At 43.3% G+C, this 15,288-nt stretch overlaps 1 protein-coding gene across 1 annotated transcript; it reads right to left on the reverse strand.

The window, feature by feature from the left end:
- Positions 1 to 7,397: 7,397 nt before the first annotated feature.
- LMO2 (LIM domain only 2) lies at positions 7,398 to 14,648 on the reverse strand. The gene is made up of 4 exons (XM_080344941.1): positions 14,381 to 14,648; positions 14,091 to 14,268; positions 10,428 to 10,643; positions 7,398 to 8,378 (listed from the first exon to the last, which is right to left on the reverse strand). The coding sequence occupies exons 1-4, from the start codon at positions 14,385 to 14,387 to the stop codon at positions 8,159 to 8,161; spliced, it is 621 nt and encodes a 206-aa protein (XP_080201067.1). The 5' UTR covers positions 14,388 to 14,648; the 3' UTR covers positions 7,398 to 8,158.
- Between the last annotated feature and the right edge of the window lie 640 nt (positions 14,649 to 15,288).

Below are 15,288 nucleotides of genomic sequence, written 5' to 3' on the forward strand. Positions count from 1 at the left end.
TTGAAATTGTCCTGGTGCATCCCAATTCTCCCCTTTGACTTCTCCACATCCTGCCAGAGCAAGGACACAGAATCACAGAGTCATTTTGGGTGGAAAAGCCCCTCAAGATCATCAAGTCCAACCATTAACCCAGCTCTGGCACTGCCCCATGTCCCCAAGAACCTCATCTCTCCATCTTTCAAACCCCACCAGGGATGCTGAGGGTACTGACTACTTCCAACATCATACACTTGCAATTTGTCCACCAAAGAAACAAGAGTTAATATTAGAATAGCACTGATGAGACAAATACAAACCTGCTTATATGATCAGCCTCTAGAGGCAGATTCTAATGGATGATTAAATACACTAGGACTGAAATTAGAAAGGTAATGGTACATAGAGATGGGAAAATAAAATTACTGAGATTAATATCATTAAAACAAAAAAAATATGTTACATTTTAAGGATATATGCAAATACATTTTTTTAAAAGTTTCTTCCACATTTTATTGAAAATAAATATGTTTTCAGACAAAGCATATTTTCATTTTCATTAATTCATTTCCAAAAAACCTCTTTCCAGAACACCGTTCCTAGAACTGATTTCCTGTAAGACCTTCAAGGAGGATTTGGAGTCCTGGCTTTGCAATAGGAATGTGAATGTTATTTGCAAACCTGAGGTCTTGCCCTGCTAAGCCGCCAAAAACCCACCTCTTGTCCTCCCCAGCTCTGTGTCGTGTGCTCTGTGACTTCAGGCTTGCCCCTTTTTATCAGCAAATCTTTTTGTCTCAGCTTCTGAACTCCAAGATGGGTCTAAAATATTTACATATGTTTGCAGAGTTTGGAATCCCACTTAGAGAGTGATTTTAATAACCTCTGCTTTTTCCTTCAGTTGAAAGATTCTACGTTGACACAAAATGGCATAAGCTAGTTTTATTCTTTCTTAGCTCAGGGTTGGTTTAACTTTCATATTACTCCCTTTCACATAAATAAAATATAAGATACAGCTAGAAATGTAAACATTAACCTGTGAAAGCATCAAAAATAAAGGTTAGTTACTTTACAGAGTATGAATAGCATAGAAAGGTGTGATTCTTGCGTCCAAAGCTAAGACCTTAAATGAAGCAGATAGTGTAGAAGAAAAACTCAGTGCAGGGGATAATCAGCAGGTGCCTTCATCACACGCCAGCAATGTCAATACTTACGTTCAGGTTTTATACATATACATGAATATATGCACGTGTGCTGGATTAATATTGACGGAGAACAGCCCTGACAAAGTTCCCAGGAGAACAAGGTTGTTGATTTCAAGCTTCACGCGGTCAAAAAAGGCAGCAATAAAGCCTCAGGAATATCTATCTTTATTTTCTCTGTGTGTGATGCAGTGGCATCGTTCATGGCCAACAGGATGTGCAAAAGACCTTGCTGAAACCAAGGCTTGGGGGAATATTTCAGGGTCTCCTGGAAAGTGCTGGGACCCTCATTGTTTTGCATAGGAACTCAGGTCCTTCCTCACCTGAGGAACACAGAGAATAATTAGAATAATTAGGTACCCCTGGAAAAAATCCTGCTGCTCAAGTCTTTCCTGACCTAAAAAACCCATCTGTGTGAACCAGATAGCAGCTCACTTCTCAGCTCCATGCACTTATTAGGTTATTAGCTGAGATTGTTAACGAAGCAGCCAGTCAGCCATGGCCACAGTGTTGGGTTTTTTGGCCACCTGTGCAGTAGGAACAAGGCTGAGCCCAGCGTCTGTTCATCAGACGATGGCAACAATAAGCGACTGACGTGTTGAGCTGGATTTGAAGAGGCAACACAAAGATGAAAGCCTCCAGAAGCCCTTTGCGATTCCCTTAGTCATCCATTCCCACCAAAAGCTTCTCTTTTGAAGTTTTAGGAGGCCTGGTGCAACCTTTGCTCGTCCTTTTGGTCAGAGCTCTTATCTGTCTAGTGCAGACCCGGCCTCTTTTTTGCTTGTGCTACTCAAACCCAGTTATTACGGGATAAACAAACTGTATTTGCTGATGCACGTTCTCAGTTTCCTTATCAGCCGAACAACATGCTCCTCCTGCATGTTGGGTCAAACTTGCTGCTGGTCCAGCTCCAAGAATTCCAGGGTGACAGCACCACAGCTCATTTGGCACTCGCTTTTACTTACCAACTGCAAAACATAACACAACAACAACAAACATAACCATGTTGTGATGGAGCCTTGTCTTACGAGCCAACCGAGAGTTTCCCGGCATTGCAAAGCATCCTTAGGTTCATGATTGCAGGTCTTGGATCTTCTTAATGAGATATCAGCACGGTGTCTAAGCACTGTTCTGGGTAGTGGTCAAGATGCTTCGGGATGTTGTCAGAGTGAAGACTACTATGTGTTTTATTGTAGAAAATTTTCAGTTTTACTGTGATTGTCTCTTTAAAATGAGTGTAAATGACTAAATCATCCGTATCTCAAAACCAGTTCATAGCTGCTGTGAAAGACATTGGTAAAGTTATCTGATATGAGATGCAAGACGCATATCTGAGAAGAAAACCAAACCCCTAATCCCAGCACAGAATCGGGGATTTAAAAAAGTCAGAAGGCTGGAGACTGAATCCAGGGGCTCAGCTGTCACAGCTACAAAGCTACTCCCTGTACTAACAAGCATCCAAATCTACTGCTACAGAAAGAGAAAACATGTCTTGTCACTGACATCTTATGTTGTGGAAGCTACACACAGAGTGCAGGAGACATTATACGGTATTTTAATAATAATTTCTTGGGTTATGGCTTTAAAAGGTTATTCCTCTCTCAACACTGCAGAGCAAAAGCTGCTTTCCCCTGCCCTGGTCACAGCATCCATCCCTCCTTACTCCCCGTTCCAGCACCTCCATCGAAACCAAAGGTCTTGCAGTTGGTTGCAGGCTTTGCTGTGTTACATCCATGTATAAATGTGATGAGAATATGCCAGGGAGAGAGCAGAAATGATGGAGAAGCATTCAGCAAAAAGTATATTCCACCTTTGCATTAAAAAAAAAAAGAAAACTCTTTCCCCTGAAAATCTTAAATGGGTTTTTCAGGCATGATCTATTTTTCACAAAAAATAACACAAAAAAACCCATAAAACAACAACAACAACAAAACAACAACAAAAAACACAAACAAAACCCCAAACAAAACACCCAACCAACACAACAAACAAAACCCTAATTTAACAGGAGCTTTTTGTTCATCCCTTTGTTGTTGGCGAAGAGCACAGATAAGGGGGCTCAAGGGTGCTTCAAGCATAGAGTATCGCTGCAGAGGGTGAAACGATGGCGCTCTCTCTGTATTTGAAGAATAAGCCACAGATGTCATCAAATGCTCTTATTTTAGCTGAAGTTCACGGGTTTTTGCCACCCATACCCAAGTGTTCCCACAGCCTGTTAACTCCTCATGCCGCAAACACAGATGGGGTTTATAAACCAGCTTGTCTGTCATGCAGAGAGGGGTGTATGTCACTGTCAGGCATAATTCATAGCGAGTATCCAAATAAAATGCCATTTGAGACTGTTGTCCGACATTCAGAGTGTATTTGAGATCCCATGGGATGGGTCAGGCCACGCTGTACCCACAGCTGCTTCCCAAACGCCCCCGGGTTGAATGGTCACACTCAAGCCAAGAGATCAAACTTCTGCTCTCGTAAAAGTTTGGCCGAGTTACGCTGTGATTTTCAAGCAGGTCACGTTCACCTTGTGCCTCATTATCCCCACCTATGGAGCAGGGTCCGGAGCTTCAAATAAAAGGAAAGACTACCTGCACTGCATCGATGCATTAATGCTTGCAAGGCACTTGAAAAATGTTAAACGAAACACAGAATACTCCTGCAAAATGCGTTTGTTAATTAACCATCAGAGATCTGCTGCTTTATTAGGAACCTTTTGGAGATGCGCCTTCTCATTAGCCTGGTACGAAACAACCCGCAGCAGGAGGGAACAAGTTGCTTCAAACAAGGTTCAGCTTTCTGCCAGTTTAATCTTCATCTCATTGACAGGCTTCTGAATCTTAATTTAATTATAATTCCTTAATCGCTTGCTGGTATCGTATCTCAATCTCTCTGTTCTGTGTCTCTTTATAGCTTCTTTTTTGTTGTGGGACACAGGAATAGATCATTTTTTCCAGCGTCCATTAAAATTCCCTTTGCCTGCAGTGCAGTATGCTCCATAAAAGAGATGAACCTGCTGCAAGTGAAATAAGCTGATGCTGCACTGTCTTTTTAGAGCAACAACAATCTTTATAGATTATTTTTTCCAGGTGCCGTGAATCTCCTTCAAAGTCACAAGTGACCGTTATCAATTAATATACTTAATAGTCACATTTTCAATTCACATTCAGGCCGCACAGTCGACGCTCACCCTGGCAGATGCTTGAAAGCTTTGCTTTTCAGAGATAAAATGTTACCTTGGATGCGATGGGGGCAGCGAGGGGGGGCGATTCGGGAGCAGAAAGACGTGTTAAAGTGCAGCACCTGAGGCCTTCTTGTTTTCTGAATTTACAGTCTCAGGCTGGCAGTCGTATAAATGAGTGATGCTCTCTGATGTTCCCTTCCAAGCAGGCTGCGAAATTGGCAGGGAGTCTTCGCTTTTGTGCTGATGTGTCCAGAATTCAAATAATTTGATTCTTGGATATAATGACAATTGGAGGCGCAGTATTACCTTGAGAAAAAGAGATGGGAGAGACAGCTTCTGTATCCTGTATTGAATTAACAACCGATTCCCATTTACTCTCTCCGCTGAAAACTCTATTATGTGGGGTTCTTATTGCCCTTATTCAAGGGCATGGAATTAAAAAAGTGATATCGATGGTAATGCGCTCATCTTCCTACCATGACATTGAATAATGGGGACAAAGAAGGGAAATCTTGAAGGATGATACACCTTTTAAAATACTGCTGATATCGAAAACATATAAAGGACAATGCATTTGAATATTGGCTGATGAAGTCGTATTCAGATTATTGTGCTTTTTGCCTGTGCCTTTAAATCATCTTTGCTTTTATTTTCGATGTTGTTATTGAAACACTTTATTTTCTTGTTATTTTAGGAGACAGTCCTTACTGTAAGGAACATACTTTAGGTGAGGATGGAAGTGAAGCATTGGTTATGCTAATTCCAAGAGAAATCTGTTCTCTCTTCACCTGGATCCCAATGTGGGAATCTGACAGGGATCTGTCAGGGAAAAGTCCACCAACAGATTGCTGTAATTATACATGTCGAGTAACTACTACTCACCTGAAGGTTCTTCTTCTGGCACAAACTGTCATTTTCCAGTTCAGCTTAAGCCCGCTCTGAAGTTACATAGTCCAGATAAAACTGGAGGTCTTATAACAAAATAAAAATATCCACCATGGACCCTGCAGCATCCTTTACAAAAATATTCATGTAGGTTTTAAAATGTATTTTCCCATTCAAATGATACCTTACACAAAATAACGAGTGTATTTCCATTAGGAAGTTTTACATGGTATTTTACAGAATATGCGATAATATCTCCATTTTACAGGCGAGCAACTAAGAGGCAGAATATTCACCTACGTTGCCAAAAATCACACAGGAAATACTTTCTGAGGTGAGAACAAAACACGGATCTTGCTCTTATTAGTTCAAAACCACAGGGCCTCCCTGAACTATTGACACTCTTACCTAATCTCAACCCAGATGTTAACGAGGCCCCTTACACCAGGTTTTCAGCCAAATGTCCCTGTGGGGTGGGATTGTGGAAATGGGCTCAGAATTGGGCCTGAGCATGGTTAAAAATTACACTGCAAAGGGTTTAGGGAACATACATCAAAACTCTTACCCGTGATGACCTGAGTTGATTCTGACCACATTGATGCTGTCGTGATGCTGGTTTAACTCTGTGACTGCAGCTATTTTAGAGTCAGTCACACCTTCCAACTGCATGAGCTCAGGATGCGGCTCTAAACATCTTCATAGCAATCCTGAAAAGCCAAAATCGTGGCTGACTTTGCCAAAGGGAAGCTGGTTTTATCTCCCCCTGCCCCTCACACCCTCAGGGCCATCAGCAGATGGTGACCTGCGATCTAAAACACATGGTCTTTGTTCAGAGACCCTTCAGCTGGCAGCACCGTGAGGTGGAGCAGAATTGCAGTCTCCCCAGTATATGACACTCCTTTTGATACCTGTTTGTCCCCATCATTAGCATGTGACTACAGAAAAATCAGCTTTATAGCTGGTTGCCATCATTTGCAGAATTTTCTTGCTATGAACTGGTGGATGTTCATGAAGACGTAAGCACTTGTGCCCTGCTCATGCAATAGTGCTATCGACGTATATTTTTTGGGGGAAAGGAGAAGGGGTGAAAGAAGAGGGGCTCTGAGAGGGACATTGCATGACATAGCAGGACGTGATGACCTGGAGAGCTGGAAAGGCACCTGCCGTGAAGCTGTTGGTGCTGCTCACTGGTGATGCTCACTAGTGTGTATGTGCTCCGACCTGAAGATTGACTGTGCATCTCCACCCTGTGTTGGCATCCTGGTTACAGCCACCAAGCTGTGTAAAATAACTGGGAAAATGATAGTGTGTTTCCTCTGGGTACAGAGTTTTCTTGCCTGTGCTGGCAGGGACACATTTTAGGCTAAGAATTAGAATTATAACCAGCTGCCTGTGGCCTCCAGAGGTCAGTGTATCACTTGAGAAGAGCTAAATCACAGAGCCCTCAGACTATATTTTTCAAGCTTAATCTCGTTATCTATAGTTTCCAGTATCACTGATAATAAGGCTGAAAGGTTTTGTCCCCCACGCGAGTTGTTACAGCAAAGCAAGGAAAGAAAAAAATGGTCTCAGGATATCCATTGTAAAATGCAAAATGTTGTTACTGGTCTGTGCTGCCACTTGATGAGAGACCCCTTAGGTGGTAAGTTTATGGGAAATAATCAGATAAATAGATATCCAAATGCTTAGGTGCTGTTCCTCACCTGTTAATACTGATGGAGTGAATGGACGTGTCTGTCTTCTGAGTGCACTGCCAGACTTGTTCACCTGTGTTAGAAGCTTTATTTTTTCAGTACGTTAGAATACAATGCACTATTCTAGTGACACTCTCAAAAAGGATAATGCAGAACCAGAAAACATACAGAGATGAGAAACAGATTATCAGAGGCATTAAATAGCTTTAATGCAAGGAGGAACGAGGACTATTCATCTCAGGAAAAATAAGTTTAAGGGAATGTGATAAAGGTCTTTAAAGTCAAGAAGAGTGAAAAAAAAAGGTGAACTGTTATCTCCCACAATATGGTTGTCAAACAATGAGGAAAAGGATTTCGGAAAAAAACAGCGCAGAATTAAACTGTGAAAATTGTTGCTTTGGGACTTGCAACAAAGAATAAAAGAAACTCCAGTCCAACTCCAAAAAAAGAGATATAACAACACTAAAATCTTCTGTTATTTTTATTAAAGCTGCAGAGTCTTGCTACACACAACAAATATTTTATCGATATAATCTAAGTTAATAAAATAGTTAAGCAACTCTTTAGATTTATATTTGTATAGAAATGATCTGTGGAACATCTCATCTTAAACAGCAGTGCCTGAAAACAACTATTCAGCAGGATTTTCTCCAAGAAGAGTTTGGGACTAGAGGATGCACTGCTCATTCTCAAATAAAAAGAATACCATGCAAAATTAACAGCCACCCTCTTCCCACTTTCTCTCCTGGCCGAAGTGTAAGGCCGTATAGAATGACCACGTAAGTGATGGCCCTTTTCTTCCAGTGTTCTTCCTCATGTCTACATTGGGAACTGTCCTCTAAACTCAGTAACTAAAACAAGACGAAAAGAAAATTTGGTTGCACAATCCTAGTCTGCAGGTGACAAAGTCATCACATCTCTTTACAGAAGTCTCTACTCTTGTTCCAGTTATGAGAATTCGTTATCGCGTTGTGTTTGCTCCCCAAGTCTCGCCTGTGTGGCTGATGTCAGTTATTGTCCGTACGCCCTTGCGAACAGAAGTCAGTCTATCTACTATTGCTTCGGTCTCCTTCACCTATATGTTGTTTATATTCTACATAGCACTGCCTGCAAAGGGCCGACTCCGTGGTATTTCCCCCCCATTTTTGACAAAGCCCATAGCTCAAGTGATGATCTCCTCATCGGTGTCACCCGTGACATGTCTTCTAGACCAAGGCATGTCTTTGCTAGATCATTCCGTTTATCTTAGTCCACTCGTAGATGTCCTGTTCACATACTATGTCCGAGTTGATGAGGAGGTATCTGTCCCCAACACAGAAATGTTTCTGGCAGGCAGCACATTTGAAGCATTCGAGGTGATACACTTTGTCCTTCACCCGCATGGTCATCTCATAGGCCCGGATCCGCTTGTCGCAGGAGGCACAGAGGCCGTCTTGGCCAAAGAGCCTAAAACAACAAGAACAGAGAGGTAAGTAAGTAAGAAGTAAGTAAGTTCCTTGGCTGGAGAGATGGGGAAAAACAGATCAAAACAAGAACACAACATCAGTGCCCTGATCCATGAGTCATGGCATTGCCAAGGTAGACAGAGGTCACATCACATGGAAAGCTGAACTCTAAACTTTGCAATACCAAAAATTGAAATAGAAAGTCCAACGTCCTCAGCTATTTTCAATATAATTGACTTCTCTGATCAAACACTTTGCCCTGAATTGCTTCGCAGCTCCATAGTAAAGGTTTCCCCAGATCACAGCATAAAGTCGTGCCACACTAATATTTCCATTTCTGTGATCAATAGAATTGAATTGAATTCTAGATTTCCATACTAACTCTGGAAAGAGTATTTTCCACCTCCTACACTTCATTACATGTGCTGTGCCTGCTTCATATCATCTGAACTGGAAAAAGAACAGCCACTGTATTAGGAGAGATCTTGAAGGGGAAAATACATCATTTCTTCAGTCTACCAGGAGATGTCAGTGTTTACTTCTGCCCAACAAAAGTAATGCTGAGGTTACACAAAGGTTGCCAATTTTTTCATTAAGAAGGGAAGATGCTATATAGTGCATTATTAAGTAAATAAAAATATTTCATTTCTCTGCAAGAAAATATATTAATTGTATTATCACACTTTCTGTTGCTTCCCTTTTAAGATGAAAAGCATTTGGAAAGTATAACTAACACTGGGGCACTGCTGGAGCGTTCTATGTGTGGAGTATTTACAAGTGGCCCCATTACCAGAACTCAGTTCTTAGTTTCTGCTTAGCAAAATTCTCATCTGTAAAGCTCAGGGACACCATAATTAGGAACTCCACTGAGATTTTGGGTTGGTTTTTATTGGCAGGTAAATTAGCCTTTGGTAAGGTAGCTGAAAAAAAATCCCAAATACCATTATTCTGTTCCACGGACCTCCTGTGACATTAGGGATCTGTTAGAAGAAATGGTACAAAACCAGTACAGCAAAGATCAATACACTTTAATAGTCATCGAGAATGTAAAGATCCTTTATTATGAATTTTGGTGAAATATCTAAATGTCAGTTTAATCCCTCTACTTACAAAAGGCTGTGATTTGAGACGCCAAAGAGGTGCGACAGCCCCGCTGGCTAGTGGAACCAAGCATCTCATGTAGAACTGATATTACTGATCAGGAAAATGAATTTAATTCAGTTACCTTGGATACCGTGTCCTTAAATGAGAGAACTAAATGATTTTTCATCAGTCGCCGATCTTGGCACCTGGTTTTCTACATCTTTCAGCTCCAAGGCAATGCTTGGAGAAGCACAGAACTTCTTAAAACCAACTGGGGGAACCGGTTTATTGTCAGCTCAGGGGGATCTTGCTGAAATTTATCACCTTTTCGCAATTTCTATTTGCCAGAATCCCTCACTGATGCCGCACAGTTCGCCCGGAGCTATCGGGTTATGTCTGTGCAGACTGACCAATGCCAACAACTCCAAAGTCCTGGGAGCTCTCACTATATTATTCACATTTTCAAGTTGTTCTCCTTTGTCCACAACATGTAGCAATGCTTTCATTTTCATTTAAAAATGCTTTGTTTTCTCTCAACAAGATTTTTAACATTTAACCTATAAACAACTCTAAGTGACCTAATCAACATGGACAACCTCTGGATTTATCTTTGACTTACTGAAGAACCACAGCAGTACCATAAAGCATCTGTGCATGAACCCTACAAAGATATTTTTATATATATATATACTTTTATATATATTTTTATATATATATATAAATATTTTTAATATTTTAATACAAAAGATTGCAAATATATGTATTTTATATATATAATAAAAAATATATATATAATACAAAATATTGTAAACCTGAGCTTGCAAATGGTGCTGTGTTGCAACTGTGATTGCTATCAAAAATGAATTTACTATGGAACTCTGCTCGCTAGCTCTGCTCATTAAATGACCAAGCAAAGCCGCAATGATGGAAAGAAGGGGAGCGAGGGCAGAAGGAGCGGGTTGTGTACCTGAGATAGTCCCTCCTGCAGAGTTTTCTGCCCAGTTTGTAGTACAAGCGTCTCCCCACCTCTCCGAGGCGGCAGCCGCACAGGTCGCAGCTCAGACAGTCCTCGTGCCAGTACTGATCGATGGCTTTGAGGAAATAGCGGTCCCCGATGCTCTGCTGGCACCCACCACATGTCAGCAGCGAAGGGGGAATCTGCAGAACTTCATCCACCGGCTCCCTGGGGGAAGGAAAGAATCATTGGGAGAAGGAAAACGGACTCTGGAAGCATCCACAGGAGAAGAAGGAAAAAATACGCAAGATGGGTCAAGTTAGAGCAGCGATTGTATCCTCATTCCTCATCCCAGCGCAATAAATGATTTATCCAACTTTGACATGAGAGGGAGCAGGACTTCACTCTTCTTTTGCTTTCTTGGCAAAAATAACAGCTTAAAATACAAGGAGTTAATAAGAACATTTAAATATTTGCAAACTAATGTTTTTTTTTTCAAAAACTAATGTGCAAACATGCCAGCCCCTGTGTTACCCGTGTGTATTCATTGCTATAAAGGCATCTACTATATGAGGACATTGGTGTTTGTGTGGATACATCATTTTTCTTCTACTGGACACAAGATGAATTGCTCGGTCCTGTGCCTCAATCCATGCAGTTCTTATAAAAGAAATACCTTTCACATAACGTGGTTCTTCCAGAATTAAAGATTGCACTTTTTCAAAAGTACAAAAAGCTGCCTGGGTTTAACATTTCATGGAAATGCCGGTTATATCTGTGCAGGCTGACAAATGCCAAAACCCACACATTTCTTACTATATTCTTCACATTTTTCCAATAAATTTGGTTCGTCCGTGATGCATAGCAATGCTTTCATTTCCATTTAAAAATGCGCTTTTTTTTCAACAAGGTTTTAAAGATTTACCTATAAACAACTGTAAGTGACCTAATCAACCCAGCCAACCTCTAGATTTACCTCTAACTTATTGAAGAACCCCAGCGGTACCACAAAGCATCTGTGCATGAACCCAAACCTATATGAGCTCCTATTGTAAACCTGAGCTTGCAAACTTTGCCTATTAGAGCTGCTGGAAGCAAAGGGAATTTCAGTCTCACCAAGGGAGAGATTGTTGCCCAATTGATTTAAGTTTTGCTGCTGTTCTTAATAGTCAGAATTTTACCTCGTAACTGCAGGGCTTCTTTCTTTCCTTCAGCTAAGAACACGAAGACCCTGGCCTGAGTCTGTGCCAAAATAGCTCAAACAATTATTTGGGATTTACACATCCCTATCTGAAAAGAAGCACAAACCTTTATTGTGATATTACCACTGACAAGTCATGCCTGATGTTTTTTTCCTTTTTATTAAAAAGCTCTAAAATCTGAGATGGTTCTGGCAATACCAGGGGATAAAACATGAATTGTCTTCAAAGCTGCTTGCTTAAGGAATTCTCTTCTTGGCCTTTTTGGGTAATTTTATAAGTTCTGCAACAGTTGCGGTGACCTGGTGCTGCCACCGAGGATCTCATGCAAACCCCAGGGAAGTTCATAAAAAGACGATCGGATCAATCGGATCAATCCTTTAAGCACTTGTTTAATTTTAAACCTGGGCCTAGCAACAATGAAGGCGTTTATTTGCACATTTACACTTTGCTGGATTACAACCACAGTGCTCAACATCTGGCAGAGTGGAGCGCTGATTTTTCCCATGTATTTTGGCTTCTCGCTCCAGCACCAAGTCCCTCAACACTTAATTTCTGTCGCTGCTCTGTCCTCCCTTCAGCTGGTGGGGGCAGAGGAGACCTGTGCTGGTGGAAACAAATCAGGCTGCTCCCAGTTTCCAGCCGGCAACAGGAAAAAATTCTATTACTATTGCTTATTCCCCTGGTCAGCAGTTTTCTGGGCAAAAATTACCTTCTTCAGCAGGGAGGAACAACCAGCAGTGAAGAACTGTGCTGAGAAACTGATCCTGCAGTTTTTATTTAGGCAAGCGGAGCCCTAAGATATTATCTGATTATATCCTGTTCTGGTTTTCACTCTTCTGAATTTGAACCGCTGTGCCCTGTGAGTTGTGTCATAACATCTCTCCCCTCCCAGCTCTTCATCCTGGGAGTTTTCACTAAAATCATGGGGAACTCTGTATATGATTAGGCCCTATTTTTTCCAAGTTTACTCTTTTGTGCCCCATACAGCCTTTCCTAACCTGTGGGCTCCACTCTGACAAGTTCTGAGAACCTCCTAATAGCAGGAAATGCACATTGTTTTCCTTTATTACCCTTTATTTGAAACTTCAGATGTAACCCAAAATATTTCATCTTACGAGCGTTCAGAAATCACAAGCCAGGTCTGAAAGCTCCAAAGTGCGGAACAGCCCAGCGGATGTTTACACAGAACAGAATTGCTGTTTTATGCATCAGCTTTTTGATGTCCATGGATTTCTGAGCCACAACTTAAGTCAGTATTAATAGAACACAAGGTAGGTAAATAAATAAAGATTCCTTAATCTCTGCAGTTGAAACCTGGGCATCATCTACCTAGGAGCTTGGATTATTGTTTCTTATAAACAGTATAAAACAAGAGAAAATGTCACATACAAAACAAGAGATGCGACACAGAATGATTGATTTTATCCCCAAAAGAAACAGTTCCCATGCGCTCGCTCTGGGCTTCAAGCGATGGCATTTTTAGTATCTCACAGGAAACAAACCACGAATGACTCAAGTTTACTAAGAGCAATGTTTTAAACGCTATCTGAAAACGGAGATTTTATAATTTGTTTTTTCTTCTTCTTCTTTCTTATCACTATTCTGGACAAGCATAATCACAGTTATTAGCACGTACAGGGCTGAAGTGACTCCCTGTGGTGCCTCAGGGATGCAGAAGGGATGGGAGAGCGGTAAAAACCCGAAACAGGACACGAGAGCCGGTCAACCCCTCGAGTGGGAAACCCAGGGAGGGAAATTCTCATCCTCTGCATCCCATCAATTAAATCTTTCTATAAGCCGTTTGCCGAACACCCTCCCCCCCACCCAAGCAGTTTGAACAACCTCTCGAAAGTTGCATTGTGAAAATGTGGAAGTTGGGCACCCACAAATAACAGCTCTGACCTTTCCCTAGAACTGGCTACAGCAAGCTGGGCAGATCAAAGATGGGGCAAAGAGGGTCCCTTCAAACGAAAAACACCTTCAGATTTGGAAAGCGGGGTGGTGTTCCCCTCCCTGAGCCGTTCCCAGCACCTCCGGATGGGATGAACGGGTGGCAAATGCCCGGGGTGGGAGGGGGGGTGCCGCTTCTCAGCCCCCGCACGCTGCTCCCCCTGGTCTTTCCCATAACTTGGGGTTCTCCCATCAACCGACACCCCCTCCGCGGGCTCCTCCGTGGGCCCGGGGTAGCAGGGGCCGGGGTAGCAGGGGCCAGGGCAGCGGTGCCCGGTGCTCCCGGTGTGCGGTGCCCGGTGCCCCTGGTGCACGGTGCCCGGTGCGCGGTGCCCGGTGGCGGGGGGTAAAGGAGCGGTTGTGGGGTTAAAGGAGCGGTGGGGGGATTAAGGGTGTCGGGATTACAGGTGGGGGCTGCTGCCGGGCACACAATGCCCGTCGACAAGTGGCTCCGGTGCGGACGCTGAGTGGCCACCGACAGACACACGGGGAGACGGGGGGAGAAGGAAAAGAGGCCACTTACTCGGAAGGATCGAGGCTTTTCCTCTCGATGGCCGATGACATTGGCAGGGATTGCTCCTTTGTAGCGTGCCTGTGGTGGGATCTGCCCCCGCTGCCCCCGCAAACGCCGTCTGCCCTCGAAGCCTTGTCACCAGCTGAGCTCCCCCTCCGCCCCCCGATGACATTCACAGGATTTCCTCCTGCAACACCAAAGAGAGAGAGAGAGAAAGAGAGAAATACGGGCTGAGGCTGCTGCTGCTGCTGCTGCTGCTGCTCCAGCCCCGCCGGGCTGCGGCTCCGCGGGGCTCTGACCTCCCATCCCCGCCGCGCTCCGCGCCGCCCGCCGGGGCAGCTCCCGCGGCCGCGCCCGCGGCTCCGGTGCCCGCTGGGAAGCGGCGGCTTCGGCTTCCGCAGCTCCCCGGAGCTCCCTGGGCTCGGCTCAGGCTTCTAGCCTGAGCAGCTGTGAACATGCTCCGGAGCCGGCTGGATGTGCTGTAAACGGAGAGATCGGCATCGCTATTATTATGATTAGTCGGTGGCTCGGCCCAGGGTCTCTGGTTTCATTTCCTTTTTCCTGATCACGATTCAAATACAATAGAAGGAAATCACACTTAAAGAGACAGCTGCCCGTTTCTTAACTGGGCTCCTGGGGGTTTAGCAGTGCAAACAGCAGCATCACGACTCGCTGGGTTTCTTAAAGAGACAGAGCTGGGGCTCCCCGGAGCCAGGGCTGGGAGCTGACGGTGCATTTTCACATAAGAAGGGCATTTAATGACACCTGCTCGGTGGACAGGGTGGGCAACCTGAAAATGATCCCAAGGGCTGGCAAAAAATAGATGCCTGGTTCTGTATTACTGGCTTCTTCTCAGCTCCACGCAGGACCAAAGCGACAGTCGCCGTCTCTCTCCTCTCCCTCTCTTACATATATATATGCACATTCCCCCACACACGTATTTTTGTGCAGCACTTTGAGTTCCACAGGTAAATAAACCTAAGTGTCATTTTTCTAGCTAGGATTCAAACTGGTCAACTAAATTGTGCCTTATTTCTCCCCCCATGTCTACTTCTAGACATCCCCTAGTTCTTGGCAAGCAATGTAACAAATTTATATCTTGAACGCCGCTTGATGTTAATGAGCTATAAAAGCCGAAGAGTATGAAGTATCGATCTGTAATTAATCACAGAGAGGCTAAAGATGGGGAAGCCTTGCCTGAATATCT

The sequence above is a fragment of the Nesoenas mayeri genome (genome assembly GCF_963082525.1).
Source record: "Nesoenas mayeri genome assembly, chromosome: 5".
In the NCBI taxonomy this organism is placed as follows: Eukaryota; Metazoa; Chordata; class Aves; order Columbiformes; family Columbidae; genus Nesoenas; species Nesoenas mayeri.

Coding starts and splice junctions, on each gene's coding strand:
- LMO2 (XM_080344941.1), bottom strand. Junction 10,644..14,090: donor AAAAGCCTCGATCCTTCCGA/GTAAGTGGCCTC, acceptor TCCTTCCCCCAG/GGAGCCGGTGGATGAAGTTC. Junction 8,379..10,427: donor TGCAGGAGGGACTATCTCAG/GTACACAACCCG, acceptor TTGTTGTTTTAG/GCTCTTTGGCCAAGACGGCC.